Source organism: Protopterus annectens, chromosome 8.part0 (assembly GCF_019279795.1).
Source record: "Protopterus annectens isolate FY-2018-M chromosome 8.part0, PAN1.0, whole genome shotgun sequence".
Classification (NCBI taxonomy): Eukaryota; Metazoa; Chordata; order Ceratodontiformes; family Protopteridae; genus Protopterus; species Protopterus annectens.
Genome location: NC_056741.1, coordinates 1,027,272,820 through 1,027,297,300, shown reverse-complemented (window position 1 = coordinate 1,027,297,300; position 24,481 = coordinate 1,027,272,820). Strand labels below are relative to the sequence as shown.

Here is a 24,481-nt window from a genome sequence, read left to right as displayed (position 1 = left end):
AATATTTTGGACTTGCATAAGGCAAGCCCAAGACTGCACTTTCTCAGAGTACTCCCATTTCTCCAATGTATGGCAATCTCAAGAGTTGGTACATGGTAGTTTGGGGGTGGGGTTCACCCCATTTCAGGGGAAGATAACTAAGTGAGAACAATGACATTTGATCTTCATTGTTTGCCTATATTTTCATACTTTTTTTTAATTCCATGACTTGAACTTATTCAAATTAATAATTTTAGAGTTCTGTAGCTAAATCTGTCATTTCCTGCTAAATATGACTTATAACTAAGTTGCTTTCTTTTGTACTGTCTTTGTTGAAACTGGGTGATATTTTTTTCCTATAAAATACTTTATTTCCATTCCATGTCTTCTAATGATGAATAGGTTAATACATTTCTTTATATAAAGACCTTATTTTATCTTTCTTTCTAAATGAACAATAACTTTGTCTGGTGGCTTATTAAACTAGAAAACTCAAGTCTCACGTCTGAAAAGCATTAAATAATTTAGCTCTGACAGCCTCAGACTCGGTTCTTAGCCTGCAAGACTTCAAGTCTTCCAAAACTACTTCAGACATGGCAGCTCTTGATGAAGTATTTTAACTCACACACTCACGTTTCAGTGAATGAACTCCTCTTTTATCGGCTCTGGCAACTAACTTTTATTCTATTCTATGTGTAAACTTACTTCTAGGAATAAACAACGAATTGTCCTAGATCTGCTCTCAAATGGAATTTTGATACAAAAGCATATAAGCTAAATAATTACATGCCTTATTTTCCAAGGTACTAGGTAAGTGTATGCTTTCACCATATTTATCTAGCTCCCTAAAATCTTTATCAAAGGTACATCAAGAATATTTTTTTCAACTCTGTTTAGCTATCAATTAAGATGCAATGATCTGCATTACACGAACTGCATAATCCTGTCTATCTAAAGAAGACTTTTCTTACAGCTGCAGCCTGTGAATCTGGATACATTTAACTGCTTTAAAAACATCATGAAACGTGGAGTAAAATGATAGCATTGTCCAACCTGGATTTGGGAGGTTCATCATTTTACTGTATTGTTTATCAGGACAAGAGGATCCCCTGAAGGACAACTAAAGAATTCTCCACAAAAATTTAAAGGTACCCACTTAAAAATATCTTTTGGTGCAGACCCTCAGAGGTGCAAGAATTAAAATGCCTCATAGAAAATCCTTCTCCTAATTAGCAGATGTATTCTAAAGACTATGCTGATGTATTAATCACACCAGTTCTGTGTTCAAGTGTTTTCTGTCACTGGTCATGCATGACGTATCTCCTTTTCTTCTGCCTTTTTCACCAGATAAGATACAGAAGGCATTCTTTATTTTTTCTTTTATCGCCACATAAGTATTAGCAGACACCTGGAAAAGTTTACATCTCTGCTAGATGTACAGACTGACATGTTTCCAGAAATATTTCTGACACAGATCCTGCCCGCTACTCTGCAGTCTCCCACTCTACTTTAAAATATTCCTTTGTAGTGGTTTTATCATCAAAGCAAGAGTGAATTTAAGCTTTAAGCAGGAGTCAAACTGCATATAATCATGGCAGCCCTGGCTTCAGTAAGAAAGGACGAAATGCTAGGTTCATCTATCAAGCTGACCACGAGCGTTTATTTCACGTTATCGAAAGATGAAAATAGTGAACGCTATTTCATAGAGCCTAAAATATCTAAACCACATAATATCGAACATTTAGAATATTCCGAAACACACACACACAACAGAAGCACACCTAAAAAACATCAATACACACACATACACTTATAATCCTACAACTAACTCTGCACTAAACTATACATACACTACTATCTATCCACTTACCTTAACCCAAACCCTAACCCTGAGGTCCGTCACTATCGCACACACACCTAACCCGCGCCCTAACCCTAACTCACTTAACCAGCCCCTAAACCTAATTCACCTAACCCACGCCCTAACCCTAACTCACTTAACCAGCCCCTAAACCTAATTCAACTAAGCCGCGCCCTAACCCTAACTCACCTAACCCGCACCCTAATCCTAACAACCACACAATCGCACACTTACCTGAACCCGACCCGTAAATCTCTACTACAGCGCTGAAAATAGCAAAGCCATAGAACCGGCCAACCAAATTCTTTCTCTAGGAAAGAATTTGGTGTTCTGCAGCTTTGTTATTTTTTAGCGTTCGATTAAAACGGGTCGATATTAGAACATCTGAAGTTTTAAAACTTCGATGTTCTGATATAGACCCGACCACAAGATTAGATATGATCACATGGGATACCAGAGAAGGTATCACAGAAGTTGAGACTAAGGTCTTATCTACTGGCACCACACAGATCAAACAGGAGAATTCTGGTAAACATGTTAATGAGTTTATACCCGCTGTTTGGAATTATTATTCCTCTCCTCATAATTAGAGCTGAAAATGAAGAATTTACATGTTTTCATCTACTTGATCATTCACTTTTATTGACTTCAACCACGCTATCCTATTTTTCCTGCTTTTTTTGCCAGACTCTCTGGTACCCATTTTTTAAAAGGGAGAATTAAAAATAATGAGGATGCACAGTTCCTTGTGGCATTGAAAAGGGGCAAACACCTGCCATAATCAAAATTTAAAATTCCATTAAAGCTTTCGTTGAAGATCTTCAAAGAAAACCAGCAGCTGATGAACACTAACCATTGCATCAATGAAAACACTCTGAAGCTAATGCAGGACATGATGCAATGACAGAAGCAGGAAGAACAGAAGAAGGCTTCTACTAGCGCTGGCTTGGCATACGAGGGCTTTATACTTCAACTAAGGTTCTACACAACAATGGGGGGACAACTGTGAAGGCATTCCGAGGGACATTGTATAAAGCTGACAAAACTCTACCCATGAAAGAAAAGCACATTAGGTGTGTAAATTACAATCTTTTAATTTCATAGTAGCACTACTCCCAAAAAACATCTCCCCAGAGCACTAGATTTTCAGATTTCCCACAGAAAGAAGCTCATGGGACAGTTGTATGCCATGTACTCAAGGCCACAGTAACTATTTCTCCATCACTAGCTGATAGAAGATGACTCTTCTAGCAACAGCATGCATCATTCCATATGATACTATACATCAGAAGGCCATCTAACTCTCTATCCTTTTCCATAATAAATATATATATAAATATATATTTTTTTCAGATTAAGACTGTCCTGGAGTATAGCCCAGTCAACTCACGTTCAATCAGCGGGTGGGAGTGCATTCATCAATTATACTCCCTTAGGGGAGGAGTGGTTCAAAGAGGCAAGCTGTCCTCAAATATAAGAGATGGGCAAGGGAGGTGGGACAGGGAAGTAGGTAGGGCATATGAAGACACCTTCCCCAGCATGGAAGAAGAAACAGCCAAGCTCCCAGGAAATCCTTGGAATCCATAACTGGCCCCAGTGATACCAGAACAAGTCCAAGGGTTAAGAAACAAACTGACAGAACCAGGGTGGTCAAGGGGCACTGGTGACCAGGATGGTGATATGATGTCTCAAGGGGGCTCAAAAAAGACTGTCCTGATCACACTCCACTGCTGATATGACATTTTGCCTTGCCTTTATTTATTTATTTTATTTTAATTGGAGGAAGGTGAGGTTTATTTGTTTCCAGTCCTGAGTTTCAAGGTGGAAACTGCAGTGCTTGTTCCGAACACTGGTAGGTCATCAACAATTCAGGAAGGTGATGTAATACAATTACAAGAGAAACTTGCATAACTTTTGGATAGCCTAATCACTTTCTGGTATTGAGCCAACCTTCAAAATTAATGAACTTATACTGCAAACTGTTGTGTTTATGGCTGATTATAAATCAGTATGAAATCAAAAGACAAAAAAGCTATATATTTAGCACTGCCTCAGGTGCTAAAACTGACTGGGACATCTACGTTAGTTTTTAAAGGGTGTCCCAATATTTGAGCAATGATGAAAGGTCTTCTGCAGATGTCTAGCTCACTCCAAAGTATGTGTAGTGACCTGAGCACAAATAATTAGCTTCTAAAATGGGTTCAAGGCTCAATCTCTGAACTGAATATTTAGTGTCTGCTGCCTACAGCTAGCCAATCCAAGACTATTTACTAACCTATTAATTAACTATTAACTAGCCTGTTGTTGTCAGACATGATCGGTAATTGCTGCCATGCAGACAGTAAAGATCCTCAGCACTGATGGGCAATCTGAATGAAAGGCAGCATGACATCGTCAGGTTTTAATACTGAGACAGAAGAGAGCCCAGTCAGTATATCAAGTCCTTGGCTTGTAGAAAAGGCATGTTGCACTACGGAAACACCACTCAAAACACATAGGCAATGAAAAGACACAAAGAGATGACACAGGTCCAGAATGAGACAACACTAGTCTTTTAAAGTAATACAATAGAATTAGTGCCTCACCCTCCCTAGCTCCAAATGACCTGATGGATATGGCACTCTTCCAAATCAACTCCAGACATCATTCACTCATGAAGGGCTTTCTAATGGTGATGCATCTGAAAGTTAGAAAGGAAATGTGACAATCGGATTCAAACCTAAGGTCTGACACTGGGAGGCTAAGCAATAGTTGCAGTCTTTTACACCTGTGCTCAAAATGAAACAGGGCTGCCAAGTTACTCCTTACGGAAATGGTGACCTCAGAGATTGCAGGAGTAGTCAATTACAAAGATGAAGTGCTCCAGAGAGGGGTAGGTCACCCACCAAATGCTGTCCTGCTCCAGACCACCAGAATCTTACTAGAGAATGGAGGGTGGATTAGGATTCCCGGGAAGGAAGGAATGGACTGTAGGACTTTTGGCTAGCCCGGGAATGCCCATCTCCCATCCACGTAGAATGAACATGTAGAGAAGCCATCAGGGCAGGAGTCTGGGAGGGATATTAAAGGTAAAGCAAAAAGAAGAACAACTCCAAATTCCTACAGTATCAGCACATTTCAGCAGTGACATGCATGAGAACATTTGTCAGTTCTCTACCTTGTGGCAGTCTGGTCTATTTCTTCGGCAGCTTTAGAACAGCACTGTGAAATCAGTATAGGTGAGCTAAGTAGTTATTTAAATGTCATTAATTTTTGCTTTAAACTCACAGGGAAAGTTGGAATTATTCTTTAATATGCACAATGTAAACTGTTCTACTGAGAGCAAGAGTGCTTGCAATGCAACTAAATCTTCATCAACAGATAAATACGAGATGTTGGTGTGACAGACCCATCTCCCAATGTATCCCTCACTTCTGGGACAAACTTCCACTACATGTCAAACAGAGCAGGACCCTTGCCTCCTTTAAAGTAAACCTAGACAACTGGGTAGGCTGCCTCACCATCCCTCTCGGTCCATCTCGTCTTGCCCTCCATGAGGCTAAGGGACATTTTGATAGGGTTTTTTGGCTAGGCTTGCAATGGTCTAAAGACTGACTGCCCCATGCTTATCTATGAACCTATGAATTTTGTATGCATGGTGTGTGTGTTTCTGTGTGTCTTAAGAGGGAACTTATGAGTTACTGTAAACATGTTTTGAATATTAAACAAAACTTACTGTTTAAAAACAGAGACATGTTTAAAATTGATTGACAATGCATTAAATGTGGCTTTTTAACTAATTTATCAAAACAGCTTCTGTCAAACATGGAAGGATAGGCACAATGCAATATTTCTCCTTACCCCATGGTACATTATCCTCCGAAAGTAAGTTATAACAAATATTGAGGCCCCAATTCTATAAAACTATACTTGGTGAATTGGCTAATGACAGACTCATCTAAACCCATTTAAAGAAAGTACAGTTGTGTACACTTACCATAAATGTAGATGTTTGAATGTATTCATTGCTGCAGTCGTCATCTGTGGGTTATTCCTGCTGTGGTAGCCTTTGGCCAGCCTGAATACCAGAGTCAATGTTTTTGTGCGCCGGCTGCCATCGCCTTAGTCTGACATCAGGTCATCAGTGCTATAAAGCAAGGCAGCCAATGTCATTACATCAGTTTTTCTTGCCCTAACCTGTCAGAAGCACAGGAGAAAAGAGAGAGAAATGGTTCTGGTGGCTAAAAGCCAGCTTGGGAAGCTTGTGCCCCCTAGGGGAAGATGTTAAATGGGGGACGGAAGGAGGGAAACCAAGACTGCAACAGTGAATAAACTCGAACATCTACATTTATGATAAGTATACACAACTGCACTATGTTCTTCGTGTTTCACTGTTGCAGTTATCACCTGTGGGAGAATTCCCAAAGCTGAGGAAATGGTTGGAAGGGCAGGTTGAGTCCTAGGTAAGGGTCAGGAAGCCCTGCAGAATTGCAGAGGCAAACCCCGCCCTAGACTTCGAAGAGAGAGGCAAGTGGTAATGCTTTGTAAAGGTATGGAGAGAGGTCCAGGTGGCTGCTTCCAAGATGTCCCTGGTAGGTACTCCTTTGAGGAAGGCAGTGGAAGTGGAGGTTGCCCTAGTGGAGTGGGTATGGACAGACTTAGGGATGGGTTTCCCATGTAGTCTGTAGCAAAAATGGATACAGTGTGAAATCCATTTGGAAGTGGTTTGTTCGGAGATGGACATCCCCTCTGCCTCTGTGGCAAAGCTTACAAGAAGCTGGTCTGTTTTTCTGAATGGCTTAAAACGGTCAAGATAGTATCTGAGTTGTCTGTGCATGTCTAGTGAGTGTAGCTTTCTTTCCCTCTTGTTTTGGGAGTTGGGAAAGAAGGTGGGAAGGTGTATGGTGTGGTTAAGGGTCACATCAGATACCACCTTGGGCATAAAGGAAGGGTTAGTCCTCAGGGAGACTCTGTCTGCATGGAAAATGATGAAGGGCTCGACAGCCATGAGAGCCTGAAGTTCTGATCCTTCTGTGAGGTGATAGCTAGTAGAAAAGCAGTCTTCCATGAGAGGTATTTCAATTCTGTTGAAGCGGCAGGTTCGAAAGGGGGTAAGGTTAGTTTTTCTAAAACATAATTCAGGTCCCAGGGTCGCGTCACAGGCCTTCTGGGAGGCCTGATATTAGAAGCCCCTCTGAGGAACTGCTTAATCAAAGGATGAGAGAAGAGGGGAGAGTCTGAATCATAATGGGCTGAGATGGCCGAGGCATGGATTTTAACAGAGGAGAAAGAGAGGCCACTATTGAGCAACTCTGCTAAGCAATCCAGGATGAGAGGAATGGAAGGTTGGGAGGTACTGCCCCCTTTTGACTGTTTCCAGGAGCAGAATCTTTTCCATTTTCTTGTGCTGGGGCTTCTGGCTTCTGTGATGAAGCCCAGGACCTGTTTGCTTAACAGGGACTCCTTATTAGTTTTTAGTGTATTAGCCATGTTGAAAGTTTGAGAGACTGGGTGCAGTACCTTCCCCCTTTCCTGGGTCAAAAGGTCTGACATCAGGGGAAGCAGCTTTGAGGGCTGTAAGGTCAGACTGCGTAGTAAGGGGTACCAATGCTGTCTGGGCCAATCTGGAGCAATGAGGATGGCCTTTGGTCTCTCCTCAATTATTTTGATCAGAACCTTGGGAATAAGGGGCAGAGGAGGGTATGCATACACAAAGAGGGAGCTCCAGGGGAAGGCCAAGGAATGTGTACCTTCCATGCAAGAGGTGATACTCCCTGGTACAGAACTTGTGCAGCTGGTGGTTGAGGTGCAAGGCAAAGAGGTCCACTTCTGGGGTCCCCCACTCCTGGGTGATTTGCAGAAAGATTTTTCTGTGGAGCTGCCATTCGTGGGGGGGTCCAGTAAGTTTCTGCTTAGGTGGTCCGCCAGTGTGCTGTTGATCCCTGGTAAGTATTGGGTAATTAGGTGTAGCTCCATGGAGGTGGCTGTAAGCCAGAGACTCATGGCTAACCTGCACAGGGGGTAAGATTGGGTGCCCCCCTGTTTGTTGATGTACCACATTACTGTGGTGTTGTCTGTTTTTATAAAAAGGACTCCTGGCCTGAGATGGGGTTGGAAGGAAGTCAGAGGCTTTTGCACTGCGATCATTTCTTTCTGGTTGATGTGCAAGTGAAGTTGCTGGACATTCCAAAGGCCTTGGGTACACCTCCATGCAAAGTGAGCGCCCCAAGCAATGTCTGAGGTGTTGGGGTGATGGTCTGGCCGGAAGGGTGGAGGAAGAAGGGAAGGCCCTTGTTCATGGCACAGGCCTCTGCCCACCAGAGAAATTCAGCCCTTATACAAGGGATCTGAGGGACAGTAGTCTCTAGGGACTGAGTGCTGATACCAAAGGTTCTTTAAGTACCACTTAAGTTTTCTCATGTGAAGCCTGGCAAGAAGGATGAGAAGGGTGCAAGATGCCATGTATCCCAGGGCTTGCAGGAACTTCCTCGCAGTGAGGTGTCTTATGGAAGCCAGCTGGGTGAAGTAGAGAGGCAGGAAGCTCTGCTTTTCTGGGGATAGGAAGGACATTTGGGTTGCTATGTCTAGCACAGCTCCCAGGAAAAAAAGAAGTTATATACTTATCATAACGTTCCATGTGAGTTGTTCTTCTCGCCTTCATTATTACTAATGGAGTCAGCCAAATTGCAAAGCTCGAGGTCTCTAACAGCTCGAGGCCAAAGTCCTATCCCACAATGCACCACTACATTCCCCAGATCTTGTTTGCTGCCAGCTAGAGTAAAAGCTACACCAGATTTCAAGGAAATCATACAGACCACTGTGAAAGGATACTCCTCTGGAGAACCACAACCAAGACAGAACCTCTCAAACTTCCAGACATAGGATGAGGGTAGGTGGGGGGGGGGGTCATAATAATGAAGGCGAGAAGAACAACTCACATGGAAAGTGAAGTTGTTCAATCTCGCCTTCATTCTTACTGATGGGTAGCATCCCCAGCACCACAATCTTTGGCTCATGGGAGCACCTGCTTCAGGACAGCAGACCCAAATTAAGCTCTGTCCCTACAGGCCTTGTCCACTTTGTAGTGAGATATAAAGGAATGTGGATTTGACCAGGTGGCAGCTGCACAAATTGAATCAATAGGTAACCTGGTCAAGAAGGCTGCAGAAGTAGAAACCGCTCTTGTAGAATGAGCCTTAACTTTGTTATGTAATGCAATACCCGCTTCACGGATGTTAAAGGATATACAATCAGAGACCCATTTAGACAAGGTAGATTTGGAGACCGGTGTACCTTTTTTAGAATCGGAGAAGGAGACAAACAGCTGATCAGCCCTTCTATGGTCTTTTGCCCTGTCAAAATAGAAGCAAAGTTGTCTATGGACATCAAAGTTTGTGAAGCATACATTCCAACTGATTTGAGTGTTTGGGAAAGAAAACAGGTAATTCAATCGTCTGATTAAGTGTGAATTCTGAACCCACTTTCCGTAAGAATGACGGATTTGTTCTGAGGGAAATCCTATCTTTGTGAAATATTAAGTACGGCTGCTTAATAGAAAGGGCTTGCAATTCCGAAATTCTGTGCGCTAATGTAATGGCCACCAAGAAAATGGTCTTCCAAGAAAGATATTTCAGTTCACAAGAGGAGGCAGGTTCAAAGGGCAGGAGAATAATCTTGGACAGGACTAGGTTTAAGTTCCACAGAGTAGTAGGAGATCTGATCGGTGGATTTAAGTGCATCGTACCTTTCAAAATAGCCCTAGCCAACGTATTAGACATAATACCATTTTCAGATGCACCTATATGAAAATTAGAAATAGCAGCCAGTTGGACTCGAATGGTTGCTGCTGCAGCTCCTTCATTGAACAGTTTTGTTAGAAATTCCAAAATATCCGAAATGGACGCCAGGAAAGGGTCAATGTTATTCTGCTGTGCCAGATGGAAAACCTTTTCCACTTACTAAGGTAAAGTTTTCTGGTTGAAAATTTGTGAGACGACAAGAGAATATGTCGAGCCTCTTCTGATAAATTCTGGAACGTGGCTATTCTGGGAATTGGAGCAGCCAAGCTGTCAGTTTGATGGACTGATGTGAAGGGTGAAGAGCTCCTGACGAGTGGCTCAACAGATCCGGCACTGGGTCCAGGATCCAAGGCTCCTCCAATAGATGAGGCTTCAAGAAGGGGAACCAAATCTGACGAGGCCAATATGGGGCTATTAAGATAAGTGTCCTGCCCAGAAAACTGGCTTTCTGTAAGACTTTGGGAATCAGGGAAAAAGGAGGGAAAGCGTATAGGAGTCCCAGGGCCAATCATGGACGAGTGCATCCCTCGGGGGTTGTCTCTGTTGAGGGATCAGGGCAAAGTTGTTGCTGCACTTGGTGTTTGTGGAGGTGGCAAAAAGGAAACAGCAAGGCTGGCCCAATCTGTGGAAAATCATTTCCACTGTTTCATTCTTGTGAGACCACTCGTGAGGCAACAGAATAGCTCTGCTGAGTCTGTCCGCAATCACGGTGGATTTTCCTGGAATGTGCACTGCTATTACCAGGGAGGCGTCCATGGTTACTGTTGCAACTGGAGTCGGAAGGACAAATGGACGTCCCATAGTCACCGTCTCGGATGTTAGCCACCACCGAAGATCATCCTTGCAAGAGTTCGTAATCAGAACTAGGTGATTTGTAAGTCTGAAATGTCCACTGTGCGAATAGCAGCCACTGAAGAATGCTCATGTGAGATCTCACAAGGGGTATTGCAATAATCGCTGCTGCCATAGTGCCGAGAACATGAGAATCTGTGATGCTGGTGCTTTTTGTCTTGCCAGGAGATCCACAATTTGTTGTCGAAGGGCAATCACTCTTTCAGGAGGGAGCTAGGGACATGCTGACCTTGTCTAAGTCTGCTCCTATAAAGACTGCACGCTGTGATGGCAATAAAGCAGACTTTTCTGAATTTATCTTAATACCCAGCTGTAAGCAAAGATCTATGGCAGTGTCCCTTGCCTGAATAAGTTGATGCCTGGTGGGAGCAGTAAGGAGCCAGTCGTCCAAGTAAGGAAACACCTGGATTCCTAAATGTCTCAAGTGAGCCATGACCACTGCCATACATTTGAACACTCTGGGGGCTGTAGTGAGACCAAAGGCCAGTGCCTGAAACTGGAAGTGACTGGCTACCAGCCTGATGCGCAGATGATCCCTGGATGGCCTGGCCATTTTGATATGGTAGTATGCATCCTGGAGATCTATAGAGCACATCCAACTGTCCCTCCCTAAGAACGAAGCGTGACCTTCCGGAACTTCGTCTTTACCACATATTTGCTGAGTCTGCTGAGGTCCAAAATAGGTCTCCAGTCCCCTGTCTTCTTTGGTACCAAAAAGAATCTTGAGTAAGTTCCGGATCCTTGCTGGTCTGCTGAGAATGGCTGGATGACTCTTTTTTGCAATAGCTTTTGTACCTGTACGGATGCCACATCCCGTAGACTGGATGGAACGTCTGGGATTCTTTTGTTGGTCTGGGTTGTGAGAGAAAGGGGATGGAATATCCTCTGGATATAACATTTTGTACCCATCGGTCTTCTGAGATTTTTAGCCAGGTGCCGAGGTACAGGTCCAGAGCAGGACAGTCGGGTATCCTTTCAGGAGCGAAGATAGGGCTTCCCAAGGAACTGATCCCTGTCACCCTAGTTCTGCGGACCCCCGCTGCCGTGTGGGTGTCATCTTCCACCACTGCCTCCCTCTCTGCCCCTGGAGGAGGCTTCACCTTGTGAGTTCGGAAAGGCTCCTTGGGACTTACGGAACCACATTTTCCCTCCCCATTGATCTTGGGGATAAGGTCTAGTAGGGGTAGAAAAACGGACTCCTACGGCAGATATTACAGTCTTGCTCACATCTGGTGAGGGTCTCTAACTTTTGGTCCAAACAAGGAAGAACCATCAAAGGGGGCATTCACAAACGATGACTTGAAAGGTTCCACAAAAGAACATAAGCGTATCCAGCAATGTTTTCGCAAAGCAATTCCTGTACCCCCTGACCTACTCATTCGATCAGCTGTGTAAGACACGAGGCGCATGGAAGAGTTTACGATGGAGATGAGGGTAGCAAGCTGAGATGTCACTTTGTCTGAGTCGAAGCCGACAGAAATTTAGCAAGGGTTGGATCCTGTAAAAGTCTCTGCACCATTTGATCCATATCTGAATCAGAGAGTCTGGAAGCCCGAGAGGAAACCACCGATGGAGCCAGTGAACCCAGAATCCAGGATCTCAAGGTAGGAGATACCGGTTCCAAGACTGGGCACTGGCTCCTACCAACAACCTCTATGGCTGGGTCCGATGACAATGGAGCCGAGACAGTAGCTTTTTTTGAAGATTTCGGAACTGAAAAGCTCTTCGGACCCGAACTAGTGAAAGAGGCTGGAGAAGAAGGTTTTGGTTGTCCCGGAGCAGAATCCAAGTCTGATTAGAAAGCAGACTTAATCAATCTCTGCTCCACTAGCTTACATTTCCTTTCAGCCAAAACTCTAGAGCTGAACCCATGACAAATGGAGCAAACCTCCTGTAAATGGACCTCACCCAAGCAATACATACATGTGGAGTGGCCATCAGTTATCGGCATCTTTTGATTACATTTAGGGCATCTTTTAAACCCTGATTTTGCCTTTCTCAGACATTGTGACAAGTCAGCAAAGAAAACAGCAACAATCTAAATGAAACAAAGTCTAACCGGTTATAAGAACTAAAAGGCAGCTTACTCTAACTTCCTACAGTCTGTTGCAAACAGAATAAGTCTAACAGGTCAAGATAAACAATGGAAAACAGCCAACAAATGGCTAAGAGCCTAACTGGCTAACAAAAAAATTGCAGAAAACTGCAAAAGCCTAACTCGGCATAGGATAGGGCAAATAAGCCAAACGGCTAAACACAGAAGAAAACAGGGCCAACGCCCAAAAACTAACTAACTCTCTCTCCCCCTCTCTCTCTCTCTATATATATATATATATATATATCTCAAAGAATATAAAATCCAAAAAACGGATTAAACCATCCTAACAACAATCGTATAACAGACCTAACTAGCAAAAAGGTAATTATTCAGAAAATAATAGACTTATCTCTCCAATGGCCTGAGCTGTAGAGAAACGCACGTCAGTTGCAGCGGCAAACTAGATCTGGGGAATGCGGTGGTGCATTGTGGGATAGGGCTTTGGCCTTCAGCTGTTAGAGACCTCAAGCTTTGCAATTTGACCGACTCGGAACCCATCAGTAAGAATGAAGGCAAGATTGAACAACTTCACATCAATTTTTCTGGTGGGGTTTTGCTTTGATTTTTTCTCGTTGATGGTGAAGCCTAGGGAAGTTAGGAGTGATTTGACAAAGAGTAGGTAATGGAGCAACTTTACTTTGCACTCTGTCTGAATGAGGTTAAATCTGTATATTTCACTGTCTGCAGAATGCTATAGCCGGGGCCTAGCATTCTGTGAATACTCTGGGAGCAGTAGATAATCCAAAGGGCAGTGCAGAGAACTGAAAGTGTTGATAGCCTGCTCTGAAGCACAGGAATTTTCTGCATGATCCCCTGATGGGGGTGTGGAGGTAGGCATCTTTTAGGTTTAGTGTCACAAGCCAGGCATTGTGTGTGAGCATAGGCAGGAGCTGCTGCAAGGTTAGAATTCTGAATGTGGGAATCACCAAGGAGGTGTTCAGTTTGGATAGATCCAGATGGGGCGCCAAGTGTCCTCTTTTCTGGGAACAAGGAATAGTCTGGAGTAAAAACCTTTTCCTGTTTGGTCTGGAAGGACAGGTTCTACTACCCCCTGAGATATCAGAGTTTGGACCTGTTTCAAAGCCTCTGCCCACTGGTTTGGGGGGGGGTCTGGGTACCCTCTTGGAATAGGGAGTTTGCTGAAGGAGAATCTGTATCCCTGAGAAATGATTTTCAAGACCCATTGGTCCTTGGTTATAGAGACCCAATTGTCCTTGAAGAGGGTGAGCCTTCCTCCTAGTTTTTGATGAGTGAAAGAAGGGCAGAGGGGGGAGGGAGAGTCACTGTTTCTGCTTGCCATAGAAGCTTGGCTTAGAACTCCCTGCCTTAGAGACAGAAGTGGTCCATTGTTTGCTTCTTTGCTGGCCCTGGGACAAGGGCCTGGATGGCCTGTCCCTGCGGGACTTACCTTGGCCCTGTCTGCTAGGTGCAGGGAAGGCCCAGTGCTTAGAGGGAAAGTTGCTGTTGAATCTGGGAGGTTGAACTTGAAAGAAATCTTTTGCTGTTTGCATAGATTTTGCTTTGTCTTCCATCGCTTTAAGCACCTCTTCTGCTTTTCCCCCAAACAGGCATTCCTTATCTAGGGGTGCATCAATAAGTTTAGACTTCACATGATCAGGGAGAAGTTGTTCCTTCAGCCATGCATGTCTCCTAATAACAGATCCTGTCACTGCTCCCCTGCTAGAGGCTTCTAGGGTGTCATATCCACACTGTAATGACTGTTTGGCCATATGACGAGCAAAGTGTAGTAATTCTGCCAACTCTTTTGAGTTGCCACAGTCAGGAGAGGTAGCAATCTTCTGTTTTAATTGTTTCAGAGTGTGTCATTGATATTTTAACATATGGAACTGACAATTGTGTGCTCTGATGTCTAAGGTTGCAGAGGTGAATACTTTCTTACTCCATCTGTCCAGAGCTCTTGAGTCTTTGTCAGAAGGAAGAGGATTCTTGGCAGAACTAGTCTTGGCTCCTTTGGGTCCCTATGTAATGACCTCAGGGTCTGCAAAAGGATTCCTGTACAGGTATTTGTGAGAATCTGGTACTCTGTAGTACCTGTCAGGTTTAGTTGGAGCAGGAGGCAGGGCATCAGGGGCTAAGCTGTATTCATGGAAATCATCATCCATCACTTCCAAAACAAGTGGGATGGCCATAAGTCTGTGCTGGGGCAGGTCCAGAAACTCTCTTAAGTCGTTTCTTTGACTGTGGGAAGTCCTGAGATTCCCACTGAAAATATTCCCTGAGGGAGTGAAGGATTTCCCCAAAGGAGGGGTCCTCTGGAGGAGAGGCAGAAGGGATGGATTCCTTTGCATCTGAATCCTCACAAACAGCTAAGGGATGTTGTTCCTCTTCAAAAGCAGAATAATTAGATTCCTCAGACTCTTGGTCTGTCAATTTCTGAAGAAGGATGCCTTTTCCTTTTTGGAGTGGAGGCCTGAGTACCTTGGAAAAGGGAGATGAGATCCTCCACCATTTTAAGCATTTGAGCTTGGGGTGGGGGAGCAGTATCAGGATGGTGGCTAGAAGCAGATTTCCTAGGAGTGGCCTGACTTCTAGGCCTGAGAGAATCCATTGGTCTCTGAGAAGTGGTAGTCGGAAGCAAAGACGTTGTTTTTTTGTCTAGAATCGGTAGTGTGAATGGCCTTCTTGTAAGCTGGTGCCTGCGTTGCAGTTCTGGACCCAACTGAGGCAGAGACAGCCAAAGGCTCGGAACACAAAGTGGATTTCTGCAGCATACCGGACTCCAAAAGGGGTCTCAGCAGAGGGCTGTGTAGAAAGTGAGTCGGGGATCAGGGGCTACGAAAGTGCCTCACTGAATTCTGGAGAACTGACGACTTGCTTAGCAGTAGCGTCGTTGGAAGAGTTAGCCTTGTGTGGCCTGTCTCTATCTTTATCTCTACGTTTTATTCAGAATGTTGACAGATTGTTTGCTGATGGACACCATATTGGAATTGGAAGACGGAACATGAAAATAATTTTCTACAAAAAGAGCTCTGCGGCGAATGATTCTCGCATCAAAGAGGGCACAGAACTGGCAACGAGGGACGTCGTTAGCTGGGACTAAACAAGTGATGCAAAGAATGAAAGTCTTGGTGTGGGATCTGCTTTCCACAGGCGAGACAATTGTTAACTTTTTCGGATATTGGTTAGAGCAAGAAAAAAGGGTCCCCAACGGGGTACTTAGCTTTAGATGTTTTCTGCTGAAATTCAACTTCTGATAGCGACCGACTGGAACTCGTGCGAACTGCTTCTGCTACAGGCACCAAGGCAGGAAAGACTGATGTAATGATGTCAGCTGCCTTGCTTTATAGCACTAACGACCTGACGTCAGACTACAGGCGAAGGCAGCCGGCGCACAAAAATATTGACTCTGGTATTCGGGCTGGCTGAGGGCTACCACAACAGGGATAACTCATAGGTGATGACTGCAACAGTGAAACACGAAGAACATCTGGCACTTGAACAGCAATGGGAAACCAACTGACATATGCAAGGATTTGTTTCACAAAAATACTGCAGCAATAGACAGTACAACAGATGGATTTTGCAAAACAGTTTGTGTGAGCAACAGTATTCTATGAAACACATTTGAGGCATGAAAAACACTGGTCTCAGAATAAAACACACACGCACACGTACACACACACACACACACACACACACACACACACACACACACACTATTAATAAGGACAGCATATAAGCTACAAAATCGTGACCTTTCTTTTTAGTTCAAAAGGTGCTCAAATAGTACAAAGCAGCATACGGTACATATGAAAAGAATAAAATTTCAAATAATATGATACAGCAGTTATAGTATAAAAGGGAAAAAGATGTCATACCACCTCAGTTCTGGATGCAGACTAAATATCACCAAGTGCTAAGCAAACATTTTTAATTTTAGTATAGTGGAACTGTGGTGGTGCAAAGAAAGATGCCGCTAGGATCTTGTAAAGGTAATGACTCAATGTTTCATACCTGTGTCTCTGTGACTGGCGCTGTCTTTGGTCCAAGGGGGTTGTTCACTGCAATGGTATAAGAAGTCGAGCGTGTCTGGTTCCCAGTGTTGTCTTTACCCCATGGCTTCATTATGAGGTCTATTAAAAAAAAAACAATGATCATTAACCTGCGTTCCAGACTGCCCAGCCTCTCACAACACTGAATTTAATACGTTTTAGTAAGAACTGTGAAAAGGATATATTTTTACATTCCAGCTTCATAGGCCTCATTGTGAATGGTTTGCAGATGAAAAATATGTCACTGTGATATGTACGTTACTAATTCCAACATGTATCATACAGACTTATGAAATGCATTCTGCTTTAAGTACACCACAGTCAAAGTTAACCATCACAGAATGACTATGGAAGGACCTGACCAATCTGTAAGACACTAGTCTGGAAGGACAAATCATATTGACTTCAGCATCAAGCACTGATGATACTCTCTTGGCTGGATAACATGGGGAAGAATTCTTTTTTTATTTTTTATCTAAACACCTTTTCTGAATTATCACTTGGACTTAGGCAAACCTGATATACATTCATTTGAGCGTCCACACCAACCTCGAACAGGTGTAACGCCGAACGAGAATGTCGAATTTGAAAGTGGCGAATGGTCGGAATGTCGTACAAAACACCGAATGCAACATTTCCGACCACTCTACCCCCTAAACAAGCGCTACCCTGGGTCAAAAAGGGGGGGGGGGATACTGTGTGTTTCGACTATCTCTGGTTCGCAATTGTGAGAACCTGCTGCACTGCTTTCAACATTTGGTATGTCGACAAGGTAATGGATGACTAAATGAATGTATATACCGGCAAACTTACATTTATATAACAGTAAGCAAAGCATATTAACAGGTTCACATTTACAAACATTATACATCCCATATATTGTTATATATCATATAAACAAAGCAAAAGTATATAAACTATTCAATTCCTGCTTTCTCTTAAACCTCATTCCTTCTTCAAAACATTTTTTCTGCATGTATTGTTCTCACAACTTCCATTTTTTCAATGAAATTTACTCCTACCCTTTTCTAATGATTCCACTTCCTGTTCTTCTATTTATGTTTCCAATATTCACTACTTCAACCATAGTTGGTTTACACTTTGCTTTATTTGGCAGCCCCCAGAATTAAACTTAACAAGGCCTTACTAGGTTTAGACAATCCAAATCCTGTATTCCAGCTCAAAAAGTAATTTCCTTAGTTTGCATGCACAGTATCCCTGACAGAGTACTCTGCATAGAATTTATAAAGTCTGCCAACTCCTTATACTTCAAGAACATATTCTGCCAAGTACCTCTTTCTTCCCCATTACACTTCCAACATTTGCCATCTACCTGAGGAAAATTTCTTTGGCATCTGCTTGGGTATCTATGCAAATACTTCCAGACAAAAATCTACTAGATTTTGTTGCATATATGGGAGGCATACATATGTCCTCCCAGTGTTCCTTTGTGAATTGCACATATAATCTTTCTTACCAATCTTTTCTGACCTCTTCTGATTGATTCTTACTATTGTGCAACATTTTATAAACCTACTAATTATCACTTTAAAAGCAGCTTCTGTTCTAGATTCAATTAAAAGCTCAATCAGTACAGGTCTTTCCTTTAGAATTCTCCTATCCCTTTCTCTTTGTCTGTACTCTGATATCAATTCTTGATATGGAAGGCAAACACCAGCCTGCAATCTAAATGATTTCATGCCCTCTTCCCATTCTATAATTATTTATTCTTAATACCTTGGTATATTTGCCAGCTTCCTCCAGTAACTTCCAGCCTCCTCTTGCCTATTCTCTGTACCCTTAATTGCAGTTATCCCTATCCACAGTCTCCTTTCTCCATTTCTGTGTTTGCTTGGTTCTTAGCATACTTTCTACTAGTTTATGAATATAATATTCTGTATGACTGTTAGTCTCCTTAAATATCTGCATCCGAAATCCCTTTCGTTCCTTATCTTGAGTCTCCCACAGCTTGATCATCATCCCTTTCCACTCTGAATTGTAGCTTTCTGCTTATGTTATTTACAAAATCTTTAGCTCTGTAGCTGTAAAAAAAGACGTTATGTACCTACCATAACATTCCATGTTAGCTGTCTTCTTGCCTTCTTTCTTGCTGGTTGGGTTCGGAGCCGATCCTTCGGCTCCGACTCGGCCATCTTCAAAAGCTCGAGAGCTGCTTACTGGCTCGAGTCCCCCCTATATCCCATGATGCCTGGCGCTAGATACCCAGATCTCGTTTGGTAAGTCTAACTGCAGACATAAAAAATAAGGAATCCTATCCTAGAATGCATACATCCCGCTGGAGAGACTACTAGTCAGAAAGGAATAGCCATAGAAGACTCAGCCAGTGAAAAATCAAGAAGGACTCTACTCAGTCTACTAGGACAGGGGGATGGCGGGTGGTACGCAAGAAAGAAGGCGAGAAGAAGACAACTAACATGGAACGTTATGGTAGGTACATAACTTCTTTATGTTAAGTTGTCTATCTCGCCTTCATTCTTGCTGGTTGGGACAGCGTCCCTAGCACCTAAAATCCTGGGTGGCTCATCGGAAAAGACTCTTCAGCACAGTGGAACCAAAATCAGCTCTGCTCCTGGAAACCAAATCCAACTTGTAATGCGAAATGAAAGTATGTGGTTTGGCCCATGTAGCAGCAGCACAAATAGATTCCATGGTCAACCTAGCCTGAAAAGCCACTGAAGTAGCTAAAGCTCTGGTGGAGTGACCTTTTGGTTTAAATGGCAATTCTTTATTCCTGAGCTGATATATGAATGTGATGATAGATGTCAACCACCTTGATAAGGTTACCTTGGAGACCGGAAGACCTTGTTTACCTACTGCATAGGACAGGAAAAGTTGATCTGATTTTCTAATGTCCTTGGTTCTATGCAGATAAAAGCGTAGTTGCCTGTGAACATCTAACTGATGCAACTTATATTCCACCCTGCTGGAGTGGTTAGGGAAAAACACAGGAAGGTCTATGGACTGATTCAAGTTACTCTCTGAAGAGACCTTCGGAAGGAAGGACGGATTAGTCCTTAGCACAACCCTGTCATTGTGGAACATGAGGTATGGGGGATGGACAGAAAGAGCCTGTAGTTCCAAAACTCTTCTGGCTGAAGTAATAGCTACCAGAAAGAGGGTTTTCCAAGATAAGAACTTCAGTGAACAAGAAGCTGCCGGTTCAAACGGGGGCAAAATTAGCGAAGTTAAAATCAAATTTAAATCCCACGGTGGTGGAGGATCCCTCACTGGGGACCTGAGCAGAGTGGTTCCTTTGAGAAAAGCTTTACACAGTTTATGGGACATGATACTGTTTTCCAACAGGCCAATGTGAAAATTTGAAATTGCCACTAACTGGACTCTAATTGTAGCTGAAGCAGAACCAGCATGGAAGAGTTCTGCTAGAAATTCCAAAATGGGAGTGCACTGGGGCTGAAAAGGGGTCTATGCTTTTTGCCTCTGCCCAGGAAGAAAAACGTTTCCACTTACTAACGTAAGTTTTTCTGGTCGTAGACTTGTGTGACGACAAAAGGATTTCGCGCACAGATGGGGAAATATCTGGGAGCCTGGCTAGGGTCGGAAGTGGGGTAACCAAGCTGTGAGCTGGAGAGTGTGCAGGGATTGGTGCAGCTCACCCGACTGCTGAATCAGGAGGTCTGGAACTAGGTCGAGAAGACAGGAGTGCAGGAACGGAAACCATATTTGTCGAGGCCAGTAAGGAGCAATGAGGATCATTTTGCAACCCGAAACGGCAGCCTTCTGAATCAATTTCGGTATGAGGGGGTAAGGAGGAAATGCATAAAGAAGTCCCTGGGGCCAATCGTGGACTAGAGCATCTCTGGGGGGATGCCCGGGGAGTGGAAGGAGAGAGAAGAAATTGCTGCACTTGCTATTGAAAGGAGTTGCAAAAAGGTCGCAGCAAGGTTGGCCCCATCTGTGGAAGATTTGGTCCGCAACCACCTGGTTCAGAGACCACTCGTGAGGCATGAAAATTGCTTTGCTCAGTCTTTCTGCTATAACGTTGGACTTCCCAGGGATGTGCGTTGCAATCAGAAACCGTTGGGAAGAGATCGCCCATTGCCAGAGTCTGAGTGCTTCTCGACATAGGGGGTAGGACCTGGTTCCGTCCTGCTTGTTGATCTACCACACTACGGACATATTGCCCGTTTGAACTGCAATGGTTCCGGTAGGAAGAGAGTCCTGAAGAGCCTGCAACGCTAAGAGCACGGCCCTCATCTCCAAGACATTTATTTGCAGATGATACTCGTGAGGTTGCCAGGTGCCTTGGACTGTTCTGCCCTGATAATGCCCTCCCCCACCCGATCAGGGAGGTGTCTGTGGTCACTGTAGCCACTGGAGGGGGAAGAACAAATGGTCTGCCGTGGGGCACTGATGTGGAGACCATCCACCACGCAAGGTGTTTCTTGCATGCCTGAGTGATCAAAATCGTGTAAGACATGGGAAGTTGCTGGAAGGACCATTGGGTGAAGAGAAGCCACTGGAGGATCCTCATGTGAAAACGAGCTAGAGGAACAAGTATGATTGCTGCTGCCATGAGACCTAGCGTTTGAAGGACAGACCTGGCTTGAATCTTTTTGCATGCTAATAAAACCTTGACATGCTGACGAATCACTGAAACCCTGTCTGGTGGTTGGCTCGCTAACATTTCTTTGGTATTTAAATTTGCGCCTATGAAGGTGATAGATTGACAGGGTGACAATGCTGACTTTTCTAAATTTATTGTGATACCTAGCCTGGAGCAAGTATCGATGGTGCAGTCTCTGGCTCGCAGAAGATGATGTCTGGTGGTAACAGTAAGGAACCAGTCGTCGAGATATGGAAACACCTGGAATCCTTGCCGTCTCAGGTGAGCGGTCACTACTGCCATACATTTGGTAAACACCCTGGGGGCTGTGGTGAGACCAAAGGGCAGAGTTCTGAACTGATAATGGCTTGCTCCCAGCCGGAAGTGGAGGAATCTTTGGAAGTGTCTGTCCATCTTTATGTGTTAGTACGCATCCTGAAGATCTATGGAGCACATCCAATTGTCCTGACTCAGAAAGGCTAAAATGGACTGAAGTGTGACCATCCGGAATTTTGTTCTTTGTACAGACTTGTTTAGTCTGCCGAGATCCAAAATGGGTCTCCAGTCCCCTGTCTTTTTTGGTACCCAAAAGAACCTTGAGTAAATTCTGGATCCTTGTTGGTCTGCTGGGACTTGCTGGATGGCCCTTTTTCTTAGCAGTTTTGAGACTTCTTGTACTGCTTGGTCCCTTAGATTGGGTGGAACATCTGGAAGGGACTTGTATGACTTTGAGGGGGTGCGAACGAAGGGAATTCTGTAGCCTCCGGATATGACAGACTGTACCCATTTGTCTTGTGTTATGTCTCGCCAGGCTCCTAGGTACAGTGATAGTCTTCCCCCGACTGCCTCCAGAGGTGAGCAGCCGGGCAACCCTTCAGGGATGCTGGAAGGGCTTGTTAGAGAAGGATTCTCTGCTGCCTTGGTTTTGCGGACCCCCTCTGCTACGAGGGCGGCGTCGGTTATTGTTCCCTCCCCTGCCCCTGGAGGGAAACTCACCACGTGTGTCAGGCAAGGCTCCCTGGGATTTCCGGAACTACATCTTCCCACTCTTCTGACCCTTAGGATATGGTCTGGAGGGAGTGGAAAAACGGACTCCTACAGCAGAGAGAGTCTTGCCTTCCTGCTCACACCTGGTAAGGATATCTTTCACTTGTGATCCAAAGAGTGAGGAACCGTCAAAGGGGGTGTTGGTGAAAGACGCTCTGAAAGGTTCCGCAAAATTACATAGCCGCATCCAAGTGTGCCTCCTTAGCGCCACGCCTGTGCCTCGCGGCTCTACTCGCACCACCGGCTGCATACGAAATGAGCCGCATGGAGGAGTTTACCACAGAGTTAAGAGTCGCTAGCTGGGAGGCTGCCTTAGCCTGGGCCCCCTCAGCTGATGGATCATGGAGGGTATCTCCAAGCTCTTTTAGGAGATCCCTCTGAAGACAGGTAAAGTGGCACAGATAATTCAGGGACCACATGGAAATGGTCGCTGAAGAGAACATCCACTTACCATATCTGTCCATCATCCTAGACTCCTTATTAGGGGGATGGACAGATGAAGTTTCAGCCAACTACTTCTTAGTGGCTGCTGCTACCACCATGGCATCAACGGGGACACCTTTGGTCAAGAACTGTTTGTCCTGCGGGGCAGTAATGAACTTTGCAGGTCTTCTAGGGGTCAGTTCCACTGTGTCTGGAGCCGTTCACGCCTTTCGAGCCACCACAGACATCAGTGGGTCGAAAGGCGGAGACACCCAGGAGGTGGAAGGTCGGGATCCAAACGCATCCAGGAATACCGACTCATCCTCGGAAGGGCTTAGGGTAGTCCAGTTTTCCCTCTGCCTAAGCATCTCAAGGATGTCTGAGAAGGAGACATCTTCAGAGGGGGATCTTGGGGACCCTTCCAACTCCTCTAAGTCGGTATCCAATGTGACAGACTCGGGGGAGTAGACGTGCTTCCTCTTGCATTTCCTCTTGCGAGGTGGCTCCTCTGAAAGATCAGGGGAGGCCTCGGAAGAGGAGGATACACCCAAGGGGGAGCGCTGGATCCCCATGCTTGGGGCCTGGAAGAGGGGCAGAGGCTGACGCAGGCACCTTAGGGGGAGGAGCCGATGGGGTTGATTGTGGGACTGACTCAGGGGCCAGCACAACCCTCATCACCTCGAAGGCGTCCCTGCCCGGATGCAGAGAAGGCTCAGGCTCCGACGAAACCAAAAGCCCTCCCTGCACCGAGGGAGATGGCTCCGAGGCAGATGTGGGAGCCGAGCTCACCTGCGCCGAAGCACTGAGAGGGAGAGTGGGGTCGGACAAGGGTCGGATGCCACCTGCCCCTCGGAGCTGACGAGGGACTCTCGGCGCCCAGATCCCTCCAGGGAAGATACCATGGAAGGGATTGGAGCCGACGAAGGAACCGAAAGGGAGGGTATCGGTGCCGACGGCTTCACGACTCGAACCCCAACAAACTCCGGCTCCGATCTCAAAGGAGGAGCCGGAGGAGGAATATCAATAGCTGTGGACAGAGCCGACTCCTGATGAGGAGGGCTGGACAACATTTTGGCAAGGGCCTGCGACTTCAAGAGCCTACTGACCACTCTTTCCAAATCATGGTCCAAAAGCCTAGAGGACCAAGAAGAGTGGGATAATCGGTGGCTACGCTCCGACTGGAGCAGGGGCGACTTTGGAGCTGAACGTATCGACTCCAAAGAAGGAGACCTAGACCTCTTTCGACTCTCAGTCGGCTCTGAAGGCCGTGTCAGAGCCGAATGGGAGGGAGGGATATCGGTACCAGCCGGAGCTGAAATGGATTGAGTGGCTTCACTCAACGACGGCTCCGAACTGGGAGCCGACGGTTTACGTGGCCTGGAAGATTTCACCGGTTGAGAGTTTGACGGTGAATCTTGGGGTTTAAGCAGAACCCTCAGAATCAATTTATTTTTGCACTCCTACAGGACTCTTGGACTGAAGGCATGACAGATGGAGCAAGAGTCCTGCAGGTGCACAGCGCCCAGACAATAAACACAAGAAGTGTGAACATCTGTCAGAGACATCTTCTGACAGCATGAGTCACACTTCTTGAAGCCAGACGGTTTAGGATCCTTGGACATCTTAAGGAAACCAAGGACAAGCAAAAAACACACACAGAAAATTTAAAGTGACTAACCACTAATATTCACACACTACAGTTCACACGACGAACTACCAACACTACTATAGAAACTATCACTAAACACTAACAGTGTAATAAAGAATTTTTTTTTTTTTTTTAAGAAGGAAATAGAAAGAAAAGGTTATCCTCTAACTTAACGGAACCTTTCTGAAGTAAGGAGG

At 44.8% G+C, this 24,481-nt stretch overlaps 1 protein-coding gene across 1 annotated transcript in view; it reads right to left on the bottom strand.

Moving 5' to 3' along the window:
* The window catches only part of GRAMD1A (GRAM domain containing 1A), a 1,293,980-nt gene that overhangs the window by 256,491 nt on the left and 1,013,008 nt on the right, over positions 1-24,481 (bottom strand). Inside the window, exon 12 of the mRNA XM_044079359.1 lies at positions 16,539-16,662. Within this exon, the coding sequence (XP_043935294.1) occupies positions 16,539-16,662 (124 nt within the window). The remainder of the gene's footprint in view (positions 1-16,538; positions 16,663-24,481) is intronic.